This window comes from Eucyclogobius newberryi, unplaced genomic scaffold (assembly GCF_026437365.1).
Source record: "Eucyclogobius newberryi isolate DKJ021-1_F unplaced genomic scaffold, fEucNew1.0.hap1 SCAF_22, whole genome shotgun sequence".
NCBI lineage: Eukaryota > Metazoa > Chordata > Actinopteri > Gobiiformes > Gobiidae > Eucyclogobius > Eucyclogobius newberryi.
Genome location: NW_027315857.1, coordinates 10,326,250 through 10,345,312, shown reverse-complemented (window position 1 = coordinate 10,345,312; position 19,063 = coordinate 10,326,250). Strand labels below are relative to the sequence as shown.

Below are 19,063 nucleotides of genomic sequence, written 5' to 3'. Positions count from 1 at the left end.
GTTTGTGACGAGCCGTACTTATACCGGCGTTGATTATAAAGTCGTCAACGGGATGTGAATGGTAAGAACACCTGGGATTGGGTTAAATACAGGTGGATGAGAGGTTGCATCAACGGTGAAGTGCGAATGGATGTCTCTGTTAGGGTTCACGTGGGATTATAGTTCAAAACCTCTCCACATGTCAGGGTTAGTTGGCTCAAGTTTTATGTGGTTGCTATGTGAGACAGCTCAAGCTTCTATAGGATGAACAAACTAATGCGCCGACCCTTAGCATGAGGTACAGTGAAATGCACTCGACTACAGGATGTCATGCAGATAGATACAAGTAAAGTAGGTATTCCTATGTGCAAAAGGCAGAATAAACTCACACATGTGCTCCCAAACCGTATAATCCCAGTAAAATGATAAATCGACTAATAAAATTATGGTAATTCTGCTTAAAGTGACAGGTTGAACAACTAAATATATTAAAACACAGTTAAAATGTTTATATTGAAGGTTATATTGAATTTGACGTTCTAATCATGACATTACACTAACTGTAACTGTAACCGTAACTATCCGTAACTGTTTCCTAGAAGCCGTTTGGACTGGGCCAAAACTCCTCTATTGTCACAGCTATATTTGGTTGAAAATATGACTCACAGATCAGAAAGAAATATTCTTATTGTGTTTAATTTACCCCAAACTTGGACTCATCATGTCATAATGTTTTGGAACTCCAAAAATTTTCAACATATTTTTCAACTTTTCTTCTCAAACCAACTCTTGATTGGTGTAACACTATAATTTATATTTACAACAGGTTTTATTCCACCGAATAAAGTAAAAACTAGGAAATTATAAAAAAAAAAACATATGCTGTTGAATATGTTCATAAAGTATAAAGTGGTTCAAATGAAGACACATATTTACCATTTTACTATTGCATTTTTTATCCATGTTTTAGCACAGTGAGGATTTTTGAAGTAAACTTGCCATACTTGCGCTCCACTTTGCTCAAATTCCAGCCTGTATTCAATTATACAAACATCAGATTAAAAGTAATCTGGGATTAGAAATACTCCGATTAGAGTAATCTTGGTTAGTGCTGCCCGGTGTGTGTTATCACTGTGTGTGGGAGTGTGTGAGGAGGAGTGGGAGGAGCTGGAGGAGTGGGAGGAGCTGGAGGAGCGGGAGGGGAGACACACCTAGTGACACTTTACAGGAGGAGTGTGCACATGCTTCTATTTATACCGGAGCGCTGCACTTACCAGAGAGAGAGGCAGGCGCACCGGAGTCATATGACCTGAGCCCATTCCACAGATAGTGTCGGACAGAGCGCTCACTCCGACTCGGGCTATTATTACAACCAATCCTGTGGAGGATGTGTCGCAATTCCTCCAGACGCCACTGAACCGACTGGATACTACAGGGTTAAAATCTACATCAACCTTCATTCAATATTAACCATAACAAGAGAAACCATGCCTGAGGAGAAAGGTAACACATTTCAATTCATGACATTGTTTTTCTGCAATATTTTCGCAAAGTTTTGAATAAAAAATTGCCGTTTTTACGTATCTAATCAATGTTACCTGGTATTTCAAAGAGTTCTTGTTATCTAATGGCTTTTCCACTGAAGCATGCTATGGTGTGGTTGTAAACATATGGTAGAAGGCAGTCTGGAGCGAGCATCCCTGGCGACGCGGTGTTGTTTTAGTCAGCTGCCCGCTCGCCTGCCACTGGGAGCTCAGCCATTTCGGCCAGAGTTGACAAGAAACCGCTCTGATGTTCCTCCAGCCATTGGCCTTGTATTTCAGGTCATATTCAAATCAAATCAAATCAATTTATTTTTGTTGCCTCAGGATTATACTATGACTTTTAATCAGCTCGTGCTTCATGTTACTATTGCTTTTACGGAATGACATGGAAGATTTGTGTGTTTTGACAAAGCAGGGTGACCTTGTTGAGGGAATTTGCAAGAACTATGCGAGGCCAGGCTATATATACTAGTTCCTTTGAAATATTCGGTTATTTTTAGTTGCTTACCCACACAAGTATTTTAATATTCAAAATAGCAAGCGGCTTTTTTCCTCATATCTTTGGTATTGTTATCTACAGTTGCTGACATAAATAAAGCATCTCGTTAAAGGAAGTTGTTATTTTATTGTGAGATTGAATATTGTGATTTGTATTGAACATGTTGTTCTCCGTGGGGTTCCTCAGGGATGTGCGTGCACCCCATCAAAGTTTGTATAGTATTATGATCTTTGAATTTATTACAAATAGAAACCTTTGCAAATTTATATGGTTTAGCCTGATATGACATAAAATCACCTTATTTGCACTTAATTTCTCGATTAAAAACGAGATAATCTGTTTCTCTATTTTTAACTTGCCTGGTGGGCCATTGTTTGGTGTTTTTTTTAACACTGCACAAATATTTCCTGTCTTCTCGCCCTTTACGACCCTGTATATTTGTCTGTGGGCTTTAGAATGCAGAGTTGTAACAGTGTTTTGCTAATGCATCCATGGATACAGAGGCACTCAACCATTGCAATGTGACAAAGTCTTTTGCGGTGAGGCGACTATAGCGACACACCTACCCACACACACACACACACACACACACACACACAGACACACACCAGCCACGTGCTTCAACACAAATAGACAAAACACATGTCGACAGCGGATTTATTGATTTATCTGTGTTTTGTTTCATGCTTACATATTTGAATTAGCTCAGACATTTATTGAAGCAAAAAGGAAAAGGCTGTAGGAATATTATTTCTGAGTAGTTTGGACTTGCAGTCTTTATTTGTTGACCTAGACCTAGTTTAATACATTGTTTCTTGGTTCAAGTTAACTTATTTGAAAAAAACAAGAAAATTGCACAGATTTATTTCGTTTTTTCAAGCTACTTTGTATTGAAATAACACAGAAATAATCTATAACGTGCATCAGTGGCTCAGTGAGCAATCAATCTGAAAGTTATTGATACATTCTTTGGAATATGACAGTAAAGAATAGTCTAAATATCACTAAAACAGTCCTACTGTGAGATTTAGATAGCGTTACATCCCAAGTGCGTAGTCTTAACATTACACTTAACTTACATTGCCTCCCGTGTCTAGATGTACTCAAGTGTATGAACCAAAATGCACCATCCTAAAATAGAAAAAATAGAATAACATCCAGACTATTATGCCACATTCAAGTCATTTTAAGCCATGCTAGATTTGGCAGTTTTTGCAGACATGTCCTTGTACTCCTACATAGTATGTCTCGCTGTATCCAAGGACAGCGTATCCTGGGACTGTGATGTAATGACTGGCCGCTGTTCAGCAGTCACACAGACGCCCGGCACTATTCTGGACATGCCGCTGAACAGACCCTGCCCGTGAGAAGCCCAATAGACAATATCCCCATGGGAATTACTGTAAGTGCAGTAAATACCCGTAAAGCAAAACTGACTTGTAAATATGTGCGTGTTACAATCCTCAAATGCTTCTTAAAGTGACCTTTTAGGCAACGGAGCGCACTTGTCGAGTCGTTGGTAAAAGTGTAAATCTGAACGTACTTTAGTGGACATGTGATAGATTTAGTACTTTGACAACAAGAAATGAGACTTGAACTTTGACTTTTACTATTCAGTTACTATTGGTGAAATATTACAATGTACGTTGCAAAAAAAAAAAAGACATATTAATTGTGGTTGAGAGGTTTTAACTTATTTTCTTATGGGACTTTCATTGTTTGACATATTAACTATTTGGTCAAACTTTATAATAACCACAATTTTAATAGCCATAATAAAGCATGAACAAAGGCCTATTAAGTATGATGCAGACCCGAACCTTAAGTAGAGTTATGGTTACTAAGCCTGAATAATTCTTGAATTAAATATTTGTTCTTAAAGGCTAATTATGTTTTTTATTAGTGGTACCAATTATGTCTTGATGGTGAGTTTGATAAGATTGATGATGTATTTTCAACATCAACTCTTTTACAGATTTGTTTTAATCTTTTTTTTCTTGGTAAATGATTTTGAAACCAGGGTGAAATGTCAAGCAACAACATGATTCAGATTAGATAACAGGAATGGGACAGGACACAATTCCAACAAGATGAAACACAAGATGAGGTCCCTGATAACGAGATGGGATTTTGAAACGATGTATTGTAAATAAATGGTGCTAAATTGCACTTTAAATGATTAATTGTACATTCAATTTATGGATTGTACATTTTACTCACTAATTGTGCACTTTTAATTAATGAATGACATACAATTCATTCATTGATTGTGCATTTAAGTATCCTAAGACTACCTTTGAACCCTTTTTTTTTTTATTCAGTATATTTAGTCATTGTAGTACTTACTTTTAGGAGCTATAGCAACGCACCATCGTTCACCCTTTTTCTGTCCAAGCCAATCGTAAACACATGGGGGTGAAACATTCTCACAAGATCATATTGCTTGAGAGATGTTGCTGCACGAGATCTTGTCCCATCCCTAGTAGATATTTTTTGTTTGCTGTTTATTCCTAAACAACACTGGACCTGTTGTGGTTGGATATATGCAAAAATGTGAACTCTAGCTCACCTGAATGCCACTTTGTTCTTGAGAATCTATAAGATGTGATCAATAGTCAATGTGAGCGTTGCAATTTGCCCACATTTTGTTATGGAAGTGAGAAGTGTTGAAATGTGCTCATGTGCTGTGTGTTTGACTCCGACTGCCTGGCTCCCTCGGGTGCCAAACCTACGAGGCATATTCCAGAGAAAGCAGCTGACGCAAAGCTTTCTACAGTGAGTGGCTCTTCATGACTCATGCTGTTTCTGTGGGCTCGGTGAAAACGACCTGCAAATACACACTTAGCTTTGCGACATTTGGTAATATTTGCAAGTGCGAAAATGAGAATTACAGTATGTGTTTGGTTCTCCCAATAATAATAATGATAAAGATGCAGTAAGATGCCTGCAAATGTTTTGGTCTCATGTCTCACACAAATTTGAATTTACCAAATTAAACACCAATGTTCAGAAATATTATTTTATTCCTTCTGGGGTTTTTTTTGCAGCAATTTATATACTTTGAAAATTGATATTTCAACATGATCTTATATCATTCACAGGTTTAAAAACCCAGCACTAAAAGCATTGTGAGTATTGACTCAAATTAAGTATCAATACTGAAAATCCCATAATTATCACAGTGACCTTTACTGAATCACAACTAGTATAAGATCTTGTGTTAAAAATAACATTCTCTTGTCTAAAAAGTGTTTTTCAAATTGAGCCTTTAGCATGTATCAAAATCGAGTGGCAAATGTTTCCGTTATTACAAAATGCTGTATCATCAGGTCATTTGTGCTGTGATGACGTGTACTTTTGCTTTTCTGTCCGTGTCATTCAATCCTTTATTGTTCAGCAGTTCCTAGACAGGCCCGAGATGACAGCAGATGTCAGCCGCGGTCTCATTATCTGTGCCAAATATACCTCCTCCTCCTCCAGTCAGCTGATTGATTGTCTCTATTTGTGTCATCTTTTTAATAACGCGCCTTCTGCAAAGACAAATGGGCGGAATACTGAAAGATATTAATAGCCACATATTATGAGCATTTAACCATGTTATAAAGCGGTTCCCTCAACAAAAACATTCTTGGAATTCTCCATAAATCATCACCAGACTCGTTTTTCAACCATCAAGTCATGTTCATTACAACTTTGTAAAAAGTAATTTGTGGTTTTCATTGTACCGTATACAATATAAGATATATAATATAAAACCAAAGGCACGCAATACAAATAATGTCTAATATGGTAAATACAGTCAAGCGTGTTTTTGTAATGTAATTCTGATACCTAACAATGATCTGAAAGGCTCATTTATGCTCTGCGTTCCAGACACATACAGATACGCACAGAAGCTTCTGTCCGTCCTCTGTTTGTCTGTCGTTCGGTCCGTATGCAAGTTCCTTGTGGTCATTTTCCAGAACACAGACAATAAAAACTGTTGGAAGTATAAAGAAAGCTATGGTGCTTGAACTACACAGAGCAAAGTGCAGACATGGAGCATAAATGAGCCTTTATTGTGTTTAAAGCTACCACACTTGGCTTGAAAAATGTTATTATATTACTTATAAATCAACCTTGTTATGTTGAGGTTAGCACGATGCAGGTCAGGCCGCAAATGTTAAATGCTAACTTATTATGATTCTCAGTATCTGAATGTGTCAAACTTTCACTTTTTTAATTCCAACGACTGACTGAAAATAATCTCAGTTTTTAATTGCTTCTTGGGACAGTTTGATATAGTGTAGTATGGCTAACACTATCAACCCTTAACTTGTTCTAACATGTCATATGTTTCAACTAGATCATGTATTTGGTTTCCACTTGTAAAACCTGTCTTCCAGTAACTTAAATGTAGCAGACAGTTTGTATAGTGCAGCATAGGCAGAGTTTACATGAAGCTGACAAGTCTGAGCAGCTGGGAGGTCGTCCTTAGGCAGTATTTTACATACACAACCTTTTCAGCATCATCTGCAATATTTCACCATAAAGCCCGGATTTGTTTATTTGTTCATACCATTTTATTTGATTTTTTTATTATTCTTAATAAGTAAAATACAAAACTACAGATTATGTTATGTGTACTCGGCATTGTTTGCATGGGAGCCGGGATAATAAGAGATAATTGTATTTGGCCATTATTACTAATCATGGGTGGTATTTTTCTCATAGACATTTGGAAAAATTAAATTGTTAAGAGTTTGAAGGCACGACAGAAATTGTTTTTAGCCCAAAAAACACATTTAAAACTAATTACTTCATTTTTTTTCTTTTTTTCTTTTAAAGTTAAGTTTCAGAACCAGTTTTTAAAGGTGCTGATTTTTACTGTCTGAAAACGTGAAGAACTATTTAATTTGAAAATGTATTCCTCACTTTGTTAACAGCAGAAATTTGCCGTCACAGGACTTCACAATTAGCATGCTAACGTTACTCTAATACGCATGCTAATGTGACTTCCTGGTTTGTAGACAATAAAAATACATTATAATTAGATGCAGCCAGCACGCAGCGGTCTTATTTGTACCTTATCTGTAACAAAAATATCTGTGCTGGGGCAAAACAAATGATTTATTGCTTTATTACGTCAAGTCCCTTTAAATAAAATTATACGGCTTGTGGTCATTAGTTACCATAACTGATTATCCCTGCGCAAGCTTTATTTTTTCTTTTTGGAAAGCCTATTAAGAATGATCAAATGATTAATCTGTCACTGTCGAGCTCCATAGGGCTGGGCGATATGGCATAAACAATGAATAAAATGGCTTTCAATATTACTTTCCTGAAAATAAAACACTTTTAATCAGTGATCCAAACCATATTTTTACTGAGAGAGGATTGACTGAGGTCTGCTTCATTAAAAAAACCAAAGCTGATCATAGATGACTAGAACCCTTAAATACACGTACAGTTATCGCACCGTTTCCAACTCATTACCTTGATATTACTGTGGTATAAAGTAAAGAGCTACTAGGATGATCAAGTTTACATATTCCGTTGGTTTATATAAGATAAATAAGTACTTTTATTTGACTGCTGTGGCCCTGGCTGTCATTCAAACGCTCCGACTGAAGTCTCCCCGATACGAGCTCGTTTGCACGTGACATGTGGTTTTCTTTCAACATTTCATGCCAGCATGTGCGCCCTGCCTGGTATCGTTTGCCAACAGGGTCAGAGGTCAGCTTTCTGTAGCCGTGAGACCTCGGGAGGCCAAAGATGAAATGCTGCTCCGGTTAAAAATGAAAACATGTGCGCACAGGTGGACGTCACAAAGCGTTTAAATTGCCTTGAATGTCTTTTTCTATTACGTTTAGGTTTTATAGCGTGGAATATAAGAAGGAACAGTCTATTTCTTGGCGATGAGATCATGGAATGAGATCTTTGTAGGCAGGAAATGAGGTAATGGCGAGTGAAATGTAGGGGCAGGTGTCTGTGGGAGCAACATAGGCATTTTCACATGTGTATTTTATTTATAGAGGTGTTGTAGAATGGGTAATAAAAGAGTTATAGGTCGCAAATTGGTTTAGCAGGGCAAGCTTCAATAGTACAGCGTGCCTGAGCTGGAATGCAGCGTTTGTCAAAGAGTCTGAAGTACTCAAAACATGTACTTAAGTCGTTGTAAATAGTTTTTATTTAAAGTATTTATTGCTTATTTGTGGAAGTAGTCATAAAGTAATTGTAAAGAATTTGTAAACATTGTATTTGTTAGTTTTGCTACTATTGGATAATCAATCCGCGTTAAATATGATGTATGTAATTTAGTGTTTTACCCCAATGAGTTGTAATCTAGACTAGAGAGAGAACGTCGCCACAGTAACCTATTGTAACCAACGTCCAGTCCATGTTGTGTTGAAAATTATTCTGAAGAACTCATACTAACTACAGTAATAGGGAGCTGCACTTTTTAATCATTATTTGGTCATGTGCACTTTGATAATTTGACTTTTTTGTATTTGTGAATGAATTTACAAATATAGGATTATTAACATCACTTTAATATTTTATTGTAATGGTTGTGAAGTAATCAGAGGAATGATCAATGGTTGTGTCCGTGTGGTTTTAGTGACATTCTGCATAATCGGTAATGCAGCTTTATTATTAGCTTGATGTGCGCTTTGTCATTTCGAGATTCACTAAAAGTTACACTTAACACTTTCACCAAAATGTTCTCCAGGAAAAGTGAAATAAATCAATCTCTCATCACTTTCCGTTACGACAGTTTAGCTGCAACATTCAAACTTAATGATGTCAAAATGATTTAGTTAATAACTGTTATTATGATCCTAAATGTAAAATAAATATAATGAAACAATATTCATAATCGTGTCTATTTTAGAGCAACATTTTGTCATTTCTTTTCAATCTCTACTCCAAAGTAAACCTAAATGTAAAGTGTGTGTGTTAGAGGAGTGCTGATTTATAAGACCATGTGAATGTTTGGACACAGTGTCACTTATCGAGACATTCCTATTTACACGTCACAAAATACTTCAATATAGCATGAGTAATATTTCTTCTTATTAATAATCATATTATCTTATCTGATTAGTTTTCTTGCATGACACTGTTTACTTGCATGATCAAAGTGAGTCAAAATCCCCAAGGTCATCGGTTTAGTTCCTCCTATGGTTTCAACGTGAGCATTTGATCCGGTGCCCACCCCTCCAGTCTGTGCAGATGGTTCACCCCAGGAATGCTCCGGACCATGGGATCGGCAGGAGTTGTGGCAACATACTATTTTTAGGGGGGAGCGTTGCTGCAGGAAAAGGCCTGTGTTCATGTTGGTCACCTCCACATTATTTACATATTTTGAATGACAAAGGGTGTAAAGATATTTAACCTGTATTTTAAACCTGTGTGGGGTAAATTAATGGCTGTGGTTGATATTTACAAAGTCTTATTGAGTAATTGTGTCACAAAAAGGATTGTTTAAAGGTGTATCATAGAACAAATATTGTTTATATATGGCTTTATGTGGGTGAGGTGATATCTTATGTACATCCTTTTGGTCTCTGGTGCTGCTTTAGATCAAATAGTTTGCACTAATTCACACGGAATGTTTTTAATGGTTCCCTTATCAATTTTCACTCCTTTATTTTTATTTTTTATTTTTATGAAAATCCGTATTACATTATCTGTGACTATATTATTTGATGTTTCTTCTAGAACCTTATGACTGCCACGGTAATTAACTATTCTTGACTAGTTGACAATAAAAAATAACTGTGGTTGGTCTTTATCTGGACTATACAGCCCCATTCACACATGCAGCCTTTCCTGGGAATTTACCTGCATTTTGTCAGAGCAGTGACATGTGTGAGTAAAGCCAGGAATTATTGCCAGTATCACTGCTCATTTCTTTGGTTACGAACTTGGTTTCCATGGTTACACTCTGCGGTTGAGTTCAGTTAAGTTCCGGCAATGTTCTGGGACTGAAGCGTGTGTGAATGAGGGTCAGAGCTGAGTGTTCTGGCAATCTGCACTGGGCAATTTACTGGGAACTATGTGTGAATGGAGCTTAAAACACACATAAGAAGAGCTTTTTGTAGACAGCATCAAATAAAGCGGCATTATTAGTCAGATCAGATTGATTATTATGTTTAGGACATGTCACAGTAACATCACGCGACACAGAAAATACAGGTCTGACTATAAGAATCCTAAACTTGTAAGTGGCATTATTAAATCCAAATGTCAAAAAAGAATAAAACATTGCAGATTTTGATCAATAATATACATTTCTGTAAATATTCTCTATCTAGATGCCTTCAGTCACGATATTTCCATCTTTATTTGGTTAAAACTGCATTTTAATAGTCTGAATGTACAATAGAACAAATTGTCTGACTAGTCGAAAATAATCGTTATTTGCGGCGCTACAGAACATGTGACCTACTCTTCATCATGGCTCTTCTGTGTGCTGTATCATAGAGTGTGTTACAGTGTGGTGGGTCTGTGTATGGGAGCTTGGGCCCCCGGTGTGAGGCAGGCTCCAGGGCTGAGTGTGTAGCTGCAGGACATGCTGTTCTGCATTGCTCAGATAACTTCCTCCTTGTCTCTGACCTCTGGGACATCAGGCCCTGCAGTGGCCCGAAGCCAAAGACCGGACAGTACAAGTCTCCCTCATTTGAGTCCAGACCCATGGGTGGCACTCTGTAATGACATCACACATTCACTGACGCCCTTCTGCATGGGTGCTGTGTAATATATTTACTGGAGTAATTACCTCTTTGAAGAATTTGTACTTCTTGGAATCATATTCACTTTTACTTTTTACTTTTTGTTACTTTTCACACTGTTAGTAAGTCTAAAAGCTTTTTGTTGACGATAGTAAATGAGTTGAATTTTGCTGTTGCTTTAGATACAAATGAAATGTTTCTAATCCAATAAACTTTAATAAAACCCTATAAGAGAGGCATGACTAAAGGGTTTCCAGTACACAAGGGGCCCTGACATAATAATATGTAATTCAGGAATAACAATGGTGCTGGTTAGATTTGTTTTAATTAATTAATAAGACACATTTCACACATTATAACAAATGCAAACTTGAATTCCTGTCATACTATAAGCCAGAACGAGACATGAAAGTACAACCAAATCTTCAATCTCAACCCAGGAAGTGTTCCCAAAAATGATTTCTACCCCGTCCTCTGCACCTTTTTACTAGCGGATGTAAAGGAAGACATGAAATCTACTCCAACAGGTGTAAAAGAGTTCCTGTATGTGCACTTTAGGTCAACCCTGACTGGAGCAAGACCTTTCTTCTCCCCAGATGGTTGCACTCAACTTGTCCGACCACTTTTATGACAGCCTTTGAGTTTCCCTTATGAAATTCTTCTCTTTATGGGGTCAGAACTGGTAGCGTCTTTTCTCATAACGTTGGTGTATTTTCTCTTCATCCAAAGTCGACTTGATTTAAAAATGTCGTACTGCCAGAGAAACATATTTATTGTACATGTCTTAGATGCAATGAAAACGTAATGTTTCCATGATGTTGGACGTATAAGAAGAGTTTGTTAAAGTGTCTCGAGAAGGCTTTGTCTTTGCTCACTCTTCTTTGATGTTCGGACGCTGTATTTAGCCAACCGTTAAACCAGCCGACCGCTAACCTCCTGTAATGTCCAGTCATGTGTCCCTAATGCATCTTTTCTGTCTGCAATTTATCATATTGTTGGAGTCACTGTTTTGCGTTTAAGAGACTGAACAGTGTTGAAAGCATCAGCCTCAGTTATTTTTTCTACTGCTCTTAAGTAAAAAAAAGCGATTGATAAAATACCTCATTATTAGATGCAGACAGTGCACAGCGGTCTGATTTTGTCACCAAGTGCTGCTTTTACTAGTCTGTTTATAGTAACGCCTTGTTTTTTTGCATTTCATTTTAGCATTACCATTTAGCATAGTTCATTCATTTTTATGTATTGTTTCCAGTGCGATATCGCTGAGCCGTGTTCTTAGTTTGTGAACTTTTTTTATTCTGATTCTGAATTTCGTCAGGTAAGACAGCTTCGGTTGCTCATTTTACACATCCTTTTGAAAGCTTTTGTGAAACATGATACAGGATTATATCAGTTTGATGCAACAATGCATTTTAGCTTAAGACAGGGTTGAGTGTGTCATTTCTAAACTGCATATAACTCATTAGATAATAGATCTTGTGCAAGTATTAGTATCTATTTATCCACAGTCTTAGAATGTGTTTTTATTTATTTATTTGATTTATGACATCCAAGTGTCAGCACAATAGCTACATTTCATCCGTTGTCCCAAGGCAGGTAAAAAACACTAAACCTTCAATTAGATGAAAACAGACACATAACTTAACAATATTAAACGTTAAATTGCCCAGACTTTTCCTTCTTCCAGACAATTTATGTGGGATAAACATGGCGTACATTGACTCAACCAGCTATTTCAATATTGTGGTTTTTAACACAAAACTAACTTTTTTCAAGAAATTTAAACCCCTTATATTCAAATGTGTGATATTGCCACAACTATAACTACTAGATTAAAAATATTCTTCTTGCCATCTATGGTATTAAACCTCAAAGAAGCGGTTTAGGCTCCCCAGAGTATTCTTGTATTTCTGCGAGTCTTTTAAAATGTCTTTTGTAATTTATTGGGCTTCTTAAATTAGTTGAATTCCACTTGCTTTTCAATGTTTTATTTTCTAAATTGTCTTTCGTCTGTCTTGCCACTGCGCTCCAAATTTCATCCCTTACCTATTGTCTGATGTAAAAGAAACCACTATAACTACTCCTTATACTACTCTCTGCAGCTAGTTCCAAATACACTTGTTTCACTGTACAATTTTGAAAAGCATAATTCACATAAAGGACGGTGTCAGGGTGTCCTTAACCGCCCCATTCGTAAGTCACCTCAGATTGAGCCAATAAAACACCAAATGAAATGCACAAGCCAGAAGCAAAGATAAAGGTAACGCCACTAAAAAAATAAATAAACAGCTCCTTCTCAGTTTCCAGGATTCCCTTTTGTCTTCTTTTCTAAATCAATTCATTTGATAAAGTCCCTTTTGCGGGCCTAATTACCGGTCACCATGGAGGCAGATGAAACCGGTCTGACCAGGGCACAAAGGCTCTTTCATTCCCCGATGCCCGCTTTGAATGAGGAAGAGGCAAATGGACGTATTTGCATTAGTTTATGATTCTGCCAAAGTGGTTTGAAATGCAAAATATTCCAAAAAGATTCATATCATTGTGGTAAATATAGAAATATTGGTATGTATTTTGAGGAAGCATATGATATTTTGTGAACAGACGGATGCATCAGTATAATAAGATATGTATTTTTGGATAAAAGACATGCTTTACTGACCAAGTATAAGAAAATAACGGATATTTTTGGATGTAATGCAGCATTTTCTTTAGTTGAAACAAAACTGGGTACCACTACACTTTTTTAATTCATAATGAACATAATTTATTTATTTATTAAGAAGGATTCAAGTTGAGTAATGACTTAATCAAGGAGTTAGGATATTAATAAAGTCTTTATTCTGTCTTGCTGTTGTGGCGAGAACCAATATTTAGTGTCTTAAGTTGAAGTGAAGATCACAAATTAACTTTTCACTTCAGTTAAAATAACTGAATGTTTTTATCTGGGATTGACAGTTATTTGTTGAATGATTGTGTAAATATTCTTATTTTTGGACTAATTGCTCTTTTATTTCCATTTGTATTCATGAGTCTTTTCAAAAGGACAATTTAGGAATAAAACACTGGCACCCACAAACATAAACAGAAAAACATTGAGAACAAATGGTTTTAATTTTTCTTATGTCGGCCGATACCAACAGAGAACAGGGAAAACAGATTTAAACTAGCCTGTGACTAAATCTGGCATATTTACATCAGTCATATGGTCATTTACCTTTTCTAAATAGATAAATAAATACATATTATTATAATAATTAATTAAAATGATACAAATTTTAATTAATTAAAAAGGTAATAACAATTCCAATTGTATTACCAGTTCTGGTATTACACAGAAAACAATCTTAGAGTTCTGTAACATTTAGTTTTTGTGTTAGATTCCCACTATTCAATTCAAGTCAATCCAAAATCACAACAGCAGTCGTCTTGGAGGGCGAATATCATCCAACTTTTATTCAACACCATATTTAACCTCCATTTTAACAGCTTTGATGCCAGGCAATCACAATTATCCATTTGATTTGATTTTGTGTTTCAATATCAATCCTGAACATAAACAATACAGACGTTTAATCAGTGTCCTTTGACGTAAAACATTTCTTCTAATTTCTTCCTCCAAAGTCTGAACTCTGCTCCAAACCATATGCTTTTATTGACAGATTATTTGCTTGACTTTTCCACCCCTGCATTTCATTAAGTAAAAAGGACTGATTCTCAATAAAAGCTCAGTTATTAAGACAGCTCTATACCACTACAAACCGTGCCGTGAACCCTGTGAAAAACCCTCCGTATTGACCTGTTGCCCTGCTGTGCCTGTGTTGCAGTGTTCCAGCAGCAGGCGGTCCACAGCCCCCATGAGCCGCAGCAGAAGTCCAAGCCCAAGGCCGGGCCCATCCCCTGTCAGAACTGTGGCAAGCCCTGCAAGGGAGAGGCTCTGCGGGTCCAGAACAAGCACTTCCACATCAAGTGCTTCGTCTGCAAAGGTAACACACACACGCAAACCCATTATTCTCACAAGTGCAATCCCCAGCGACCACTCAGAGGCTACAGGCGCTATCTAATCAAGGGCCGCCTGTCCCTGGCCAGTGTCATTAGATTAGATAGAGAGAGCTGTTGTGGAGAGATAACATTAGAGGTATAAGACTTCTCACTGAAGGCTAGACTCGTTAATGAGAGTCCCAACAACAAATCTAGACTTAATGGATTCCATTTAAGTCCCTGTGATTCAGCTTAACCCAATGTTGTATTTTGGGGCCTGTAAAATATTTAAAGGGGACATGCTATGCAAAATCAACTTATATGAGCTGTTCACCTTGTTACAACAGTATTTCTTCATCTTTAGTTTACTCAAATTTGTATTTTGATTTATTCATGTGTGTTTGAGAAATCCTGTACTGTCCTGCAACTGAAAAAAGTGCTGAGAAAATGCTTGTTTTCACCTCCCTGTACCTAGTTGTGATTATATTGCAAAATGAAGAGTCCGAGTGACACATGTTGAATTATAAATTGTTGCGTAGCTACTTTAAAAAAACAAAAAAAAATTCTAAGTCTTATATTTCTATTTTGACCACTCTTACCACCTTACCAACTATTTGATATACCGGTATTGTAGAATTTGCAGTATAATCCCATTGCCAATATTGTTATCCCAGAAATAACTTTTAATTAAGTAATATGTTTTCTAACTACACTTTGGACAGCAAGTGTAGCAGCTGCTGCTAAGTGAGTGCGAAAGGTTCTTGCGAACAGCCAAAGTCATCATTTAGCACTTTAGCACTTCACCAGGCTAATGAGTTTGCACTTTATTTAAGAAGTTAACTAAAGCCAACATGTCCCCGTAATGTCAGTAAATAAACAGAATAACAAAAACAAGTAGGATGTGGGACTAATCACGATCAGCAGACTTTGAAGCAGTCTGACACTTTAAATCGATTGAAGTGTAAAACAGTTGCTCTTTGCACAACAACATGCTAGCTAGCTCATGGTGTTTCAAAGCTAATGCCAATTTGTATTAAAATGTACAAAAACAAGCAACTAATTCAAATTTAAAGTAAAGACTACTCAATTATATTTAGATTTAGATTACAGTTTGTGGAATTATTTTAGTATTTAGTATTCAGCCTAATTAGCATTACCGTTAGCGCTGAGACATAAACATCTTCCTTTTATAAACACTAGAGTGTCTTCTGGGGAAGTTCACCTTGTATGTTGGCCTATAGTTTCTAACATGTTGTCAGGTATATCCATCTCAATGTCCACTGCCTGATCATTTTAATCAATGTTTTTGGCAACAACACTATAGACATAGAATTGGACAGGAAGTAATCACGCTAACACTGAGCTAGCTGTAGTGTCTATTAGGTAAATATGATATTAACTATTAACTATAAATGTAATGGACAAGTATACAATTTTAGCTTTTGTTTACACTACACCAAACCGACATCAGGTGACTTGGCGGCCATGACTGAAAACTGGCCCTCCATTAAGATTCCTGTAATCAAAGTGGCCCCTGTCTCATGGCAGTGCTTATATTCCAGGACCCCAGTGTCACATATTTGAAAGAGGAGTGTGTTCTATGTTGGTGTGTTTGTGACTGGGTGGGTCTTTGGTGCTTGGGTGTCGCTGCTGTTGTCAGTACACACTCGGGTTGCTAGGATACCGGCAGGGTCATGGTGGAGTTTACGGCCTTTGATCCTATGTTGACTTGAAACGTGCCGATGAACATTCCTGTAGTGCTTTTTACCAGTAGTTTCTGTGAAAATATGTATTACTTAATATGGTTAATAGTTGTAAGTACTATTTGAAGTAGTATGAATGAGCTTGAAGTGTGAATCACTTTGTTTCATTCGCTGTTGATATAAGTGTAAAATGTGCTTATCCCTTGTGATATCGGGAGTATCTATTTGATTAAATTTAGTGCTGAAAAGCATAAGGAGACCAAATCAAGACTATCCCCCTGAAAACAGGTTAATTAAAGACAATTAATCATTATCTCTTTGCCGATAAACTTTTTAAATGCAACATACAATTTGGTTTAGCCCTCGGTATGAAAATATGCACTCATTTTGGCCCACCAAGGAAAAAAGTGTGGGCACCCCTGATCCAAGATGATGTCAAAATAGACGTTTTTAGCATTTACAGTGTATGAATTTTGACAATGTTGTAAAGCTCCTCAACTGAAAAAGTGTTCTTCCAAACAATCTCACTTGAGACAGTCACAGGCATGTTTTAGCACATTTCTAATAGATTACAAAGAATATGATCTGTTAATAATTAAAATGTGTTCATTCATGTCTTAAAAGCTGCTTGTGTCTTGCCTGTCATTGTTGCAGTAAATTATTCCATTTTCACCTTGGAATGTCAGACATTTTTCTTTCTTGTGATGTTTTCAATAACTTTTGACGATCAAACCCTTTTAATAGAATCAGACCCCCACAGATTGTACTGATTACACGCTGCCACTAAAACCCCATAATGTGAACGCTTGAATCCTTCTAGTGCTGATAATGAAGTGCACAAAACCGGTGTGAGTCCCTCAGCTGCCTCTTCATTAGAACGTTCAGATTGCTTAGTGCATCGCTCCTTTAACATGTAACAGTTCAGTTATATGAAGAGCGCTCCACCCTCTCAGGCTGTGAGGGAATTAAAAAAATAATTGGCTTCATTTAATGTGTGGATCATAAGTGTAGCGTGGTGAAAACCAAATGTGAGCCGTAACAATGCTAGGAATTGGGGAGACGAATATCCTAACAACCATTGGATTTTGAGAAGAGACTGGATTGTCTGAGTTCGATGCACATAGCTGAAGTAATTATATTAGATAGAGTAATTTTACTGAACAATGGAAGCAGTTAAACCCCTATGAAAATAACAAATCTGCTTCTGAAAAATGTTTTTTTGTTATGCATCTATTTGAATTGATGTGGACTGCTAATTTGTAGAAGTAAATTGATTAATCGCAAATAAATTATTCTTGAAATAATGGTCAACTATCGAATAATCTGGTCTTTAGGCTGCAAAACATGTCATGAGCTGAGAAAAGACATTTTATGACCCAAATTGAGCCGCAATTGGACACAAATACGTGAAAATGTGTACAACAACTAGTCTAGAATAATCGCTAGACTAATCAATTAGCAAAATGATCGTTAGATGCCGCCCTGGTTCACACCATATTTGCACACATTTTAGTGAATCAAACTATCTATTGTGTATTGTTGTGTGTGTTTTATTTGCTTGTAGAGTTTAAACAGCTACCTTTTTTTTGACAGGAATGAAAAAGATAAGCACTCTTGACTGTGCTCAACGTCCCATTCACATGATGAAACACATTTGAAATGGAGTTTATTCAAATTTTTATTCACAAATCTGTCTTGCATAGCAGACTGATTCTATTGAAATTCTGTTTAATAGCACTTTCAATATTATTTTCAAAGATTAGAAAAGAACTATCATTTATCAGGTCCTTATCAGACAAATTGGGCTGTTCGCATTCACCAGGAAGAATCCTAATCCCTTAACCTCTGACTGGAACAGTGTAATAGAATCAATGACTAAGAGCTTGGCGTTAGCTCGCTGACCGACAGTGCCAAGTCTAGAAGGTTCATATGTCATTAACACTCAGAGGTTTAAGACTTGTCTAACAGGAGCTAATGTTAGCCTCTTTAGCACTGGAGCTAGCATGTCAGTTAGCATGCGTAGCACCCAACTACAATTAATTATATCTATATCTATATACATTTTAATTCAGGATTATTAACACAGTATTGGCAGGTTTGGCTAAAGAATCACTTGTTAATGCTTTTTTTTTTCTCGTTGTATAAGGATTTATGGATGTCACACTTTGGGATGTCACAATATCACATTTTAGTTACAATTATTGTGAGGAACAAACATCACAATTTAATTTAATTTAATACTGAGTCCACAACCAAACAACAGGGAAATATATGCTTTTCTTTCATTCCCTTTCATTGTTGTTACTATTCCTCAAGTTTGGGCCCAGCTTTAGGAAATTCAACTTTCTGAGTAAAAAAAAACAGCCTGATAAAAAAGCTGTTTACATTTAGACATTTTTGGGCGTAAATTGTCAAAATGTTTATTCTTTACCTGAATTATCACGATTATCGATTAACCAAATAATCTTGACAATCTTGACTACTTCCAGGTACTTGTGGGTTAGTGCCACGCCCCCAGTGTTAACAGATAGGAGGGACACACAAATAGTTAAAATGTTATTGTTTTACTCAAAAATACAACCAAATATTAATACTGGCGACACTACAGCCATGAACGGAGAATTTGGTGAATATTTTAAATCA

At 36.6% G+C, this 19,063-nt stretch overlaps 1 protein-coding gene across 2 annotated transcripts in view; it reads left to right on the top strand.

Moving 5' to 3' along the window:
• The first annotated feature begins 1,251 nt into the window (after positions 1-1,251).
• Positions 1,252-19,063, top strand: part of ablim2 (actin binding LIM protein family, member 2) — a 73,087-nt gene continuing 55,275 nt past the window's right edge. The window contains exons 1-2 of one of the 2 annotated variants that reach the window (XM_072458557.1): positions 1,252-1,482; positions 14,564-14,722. In XM_072458557.1, the coding sequence (XP_072314658.1) occupies positions 1,467-1,482; positions 14,564-14,722 (175 nt within the window). In that variant the 5' untranslated portion in view covers positions 1,252-1,466. The remainder of the gene's footprint in view (positions 1,483-14,563; positions 14,723-19,063) is intronic. The other variant, XM_072458558.1, reaches the window with a different exon arrangement.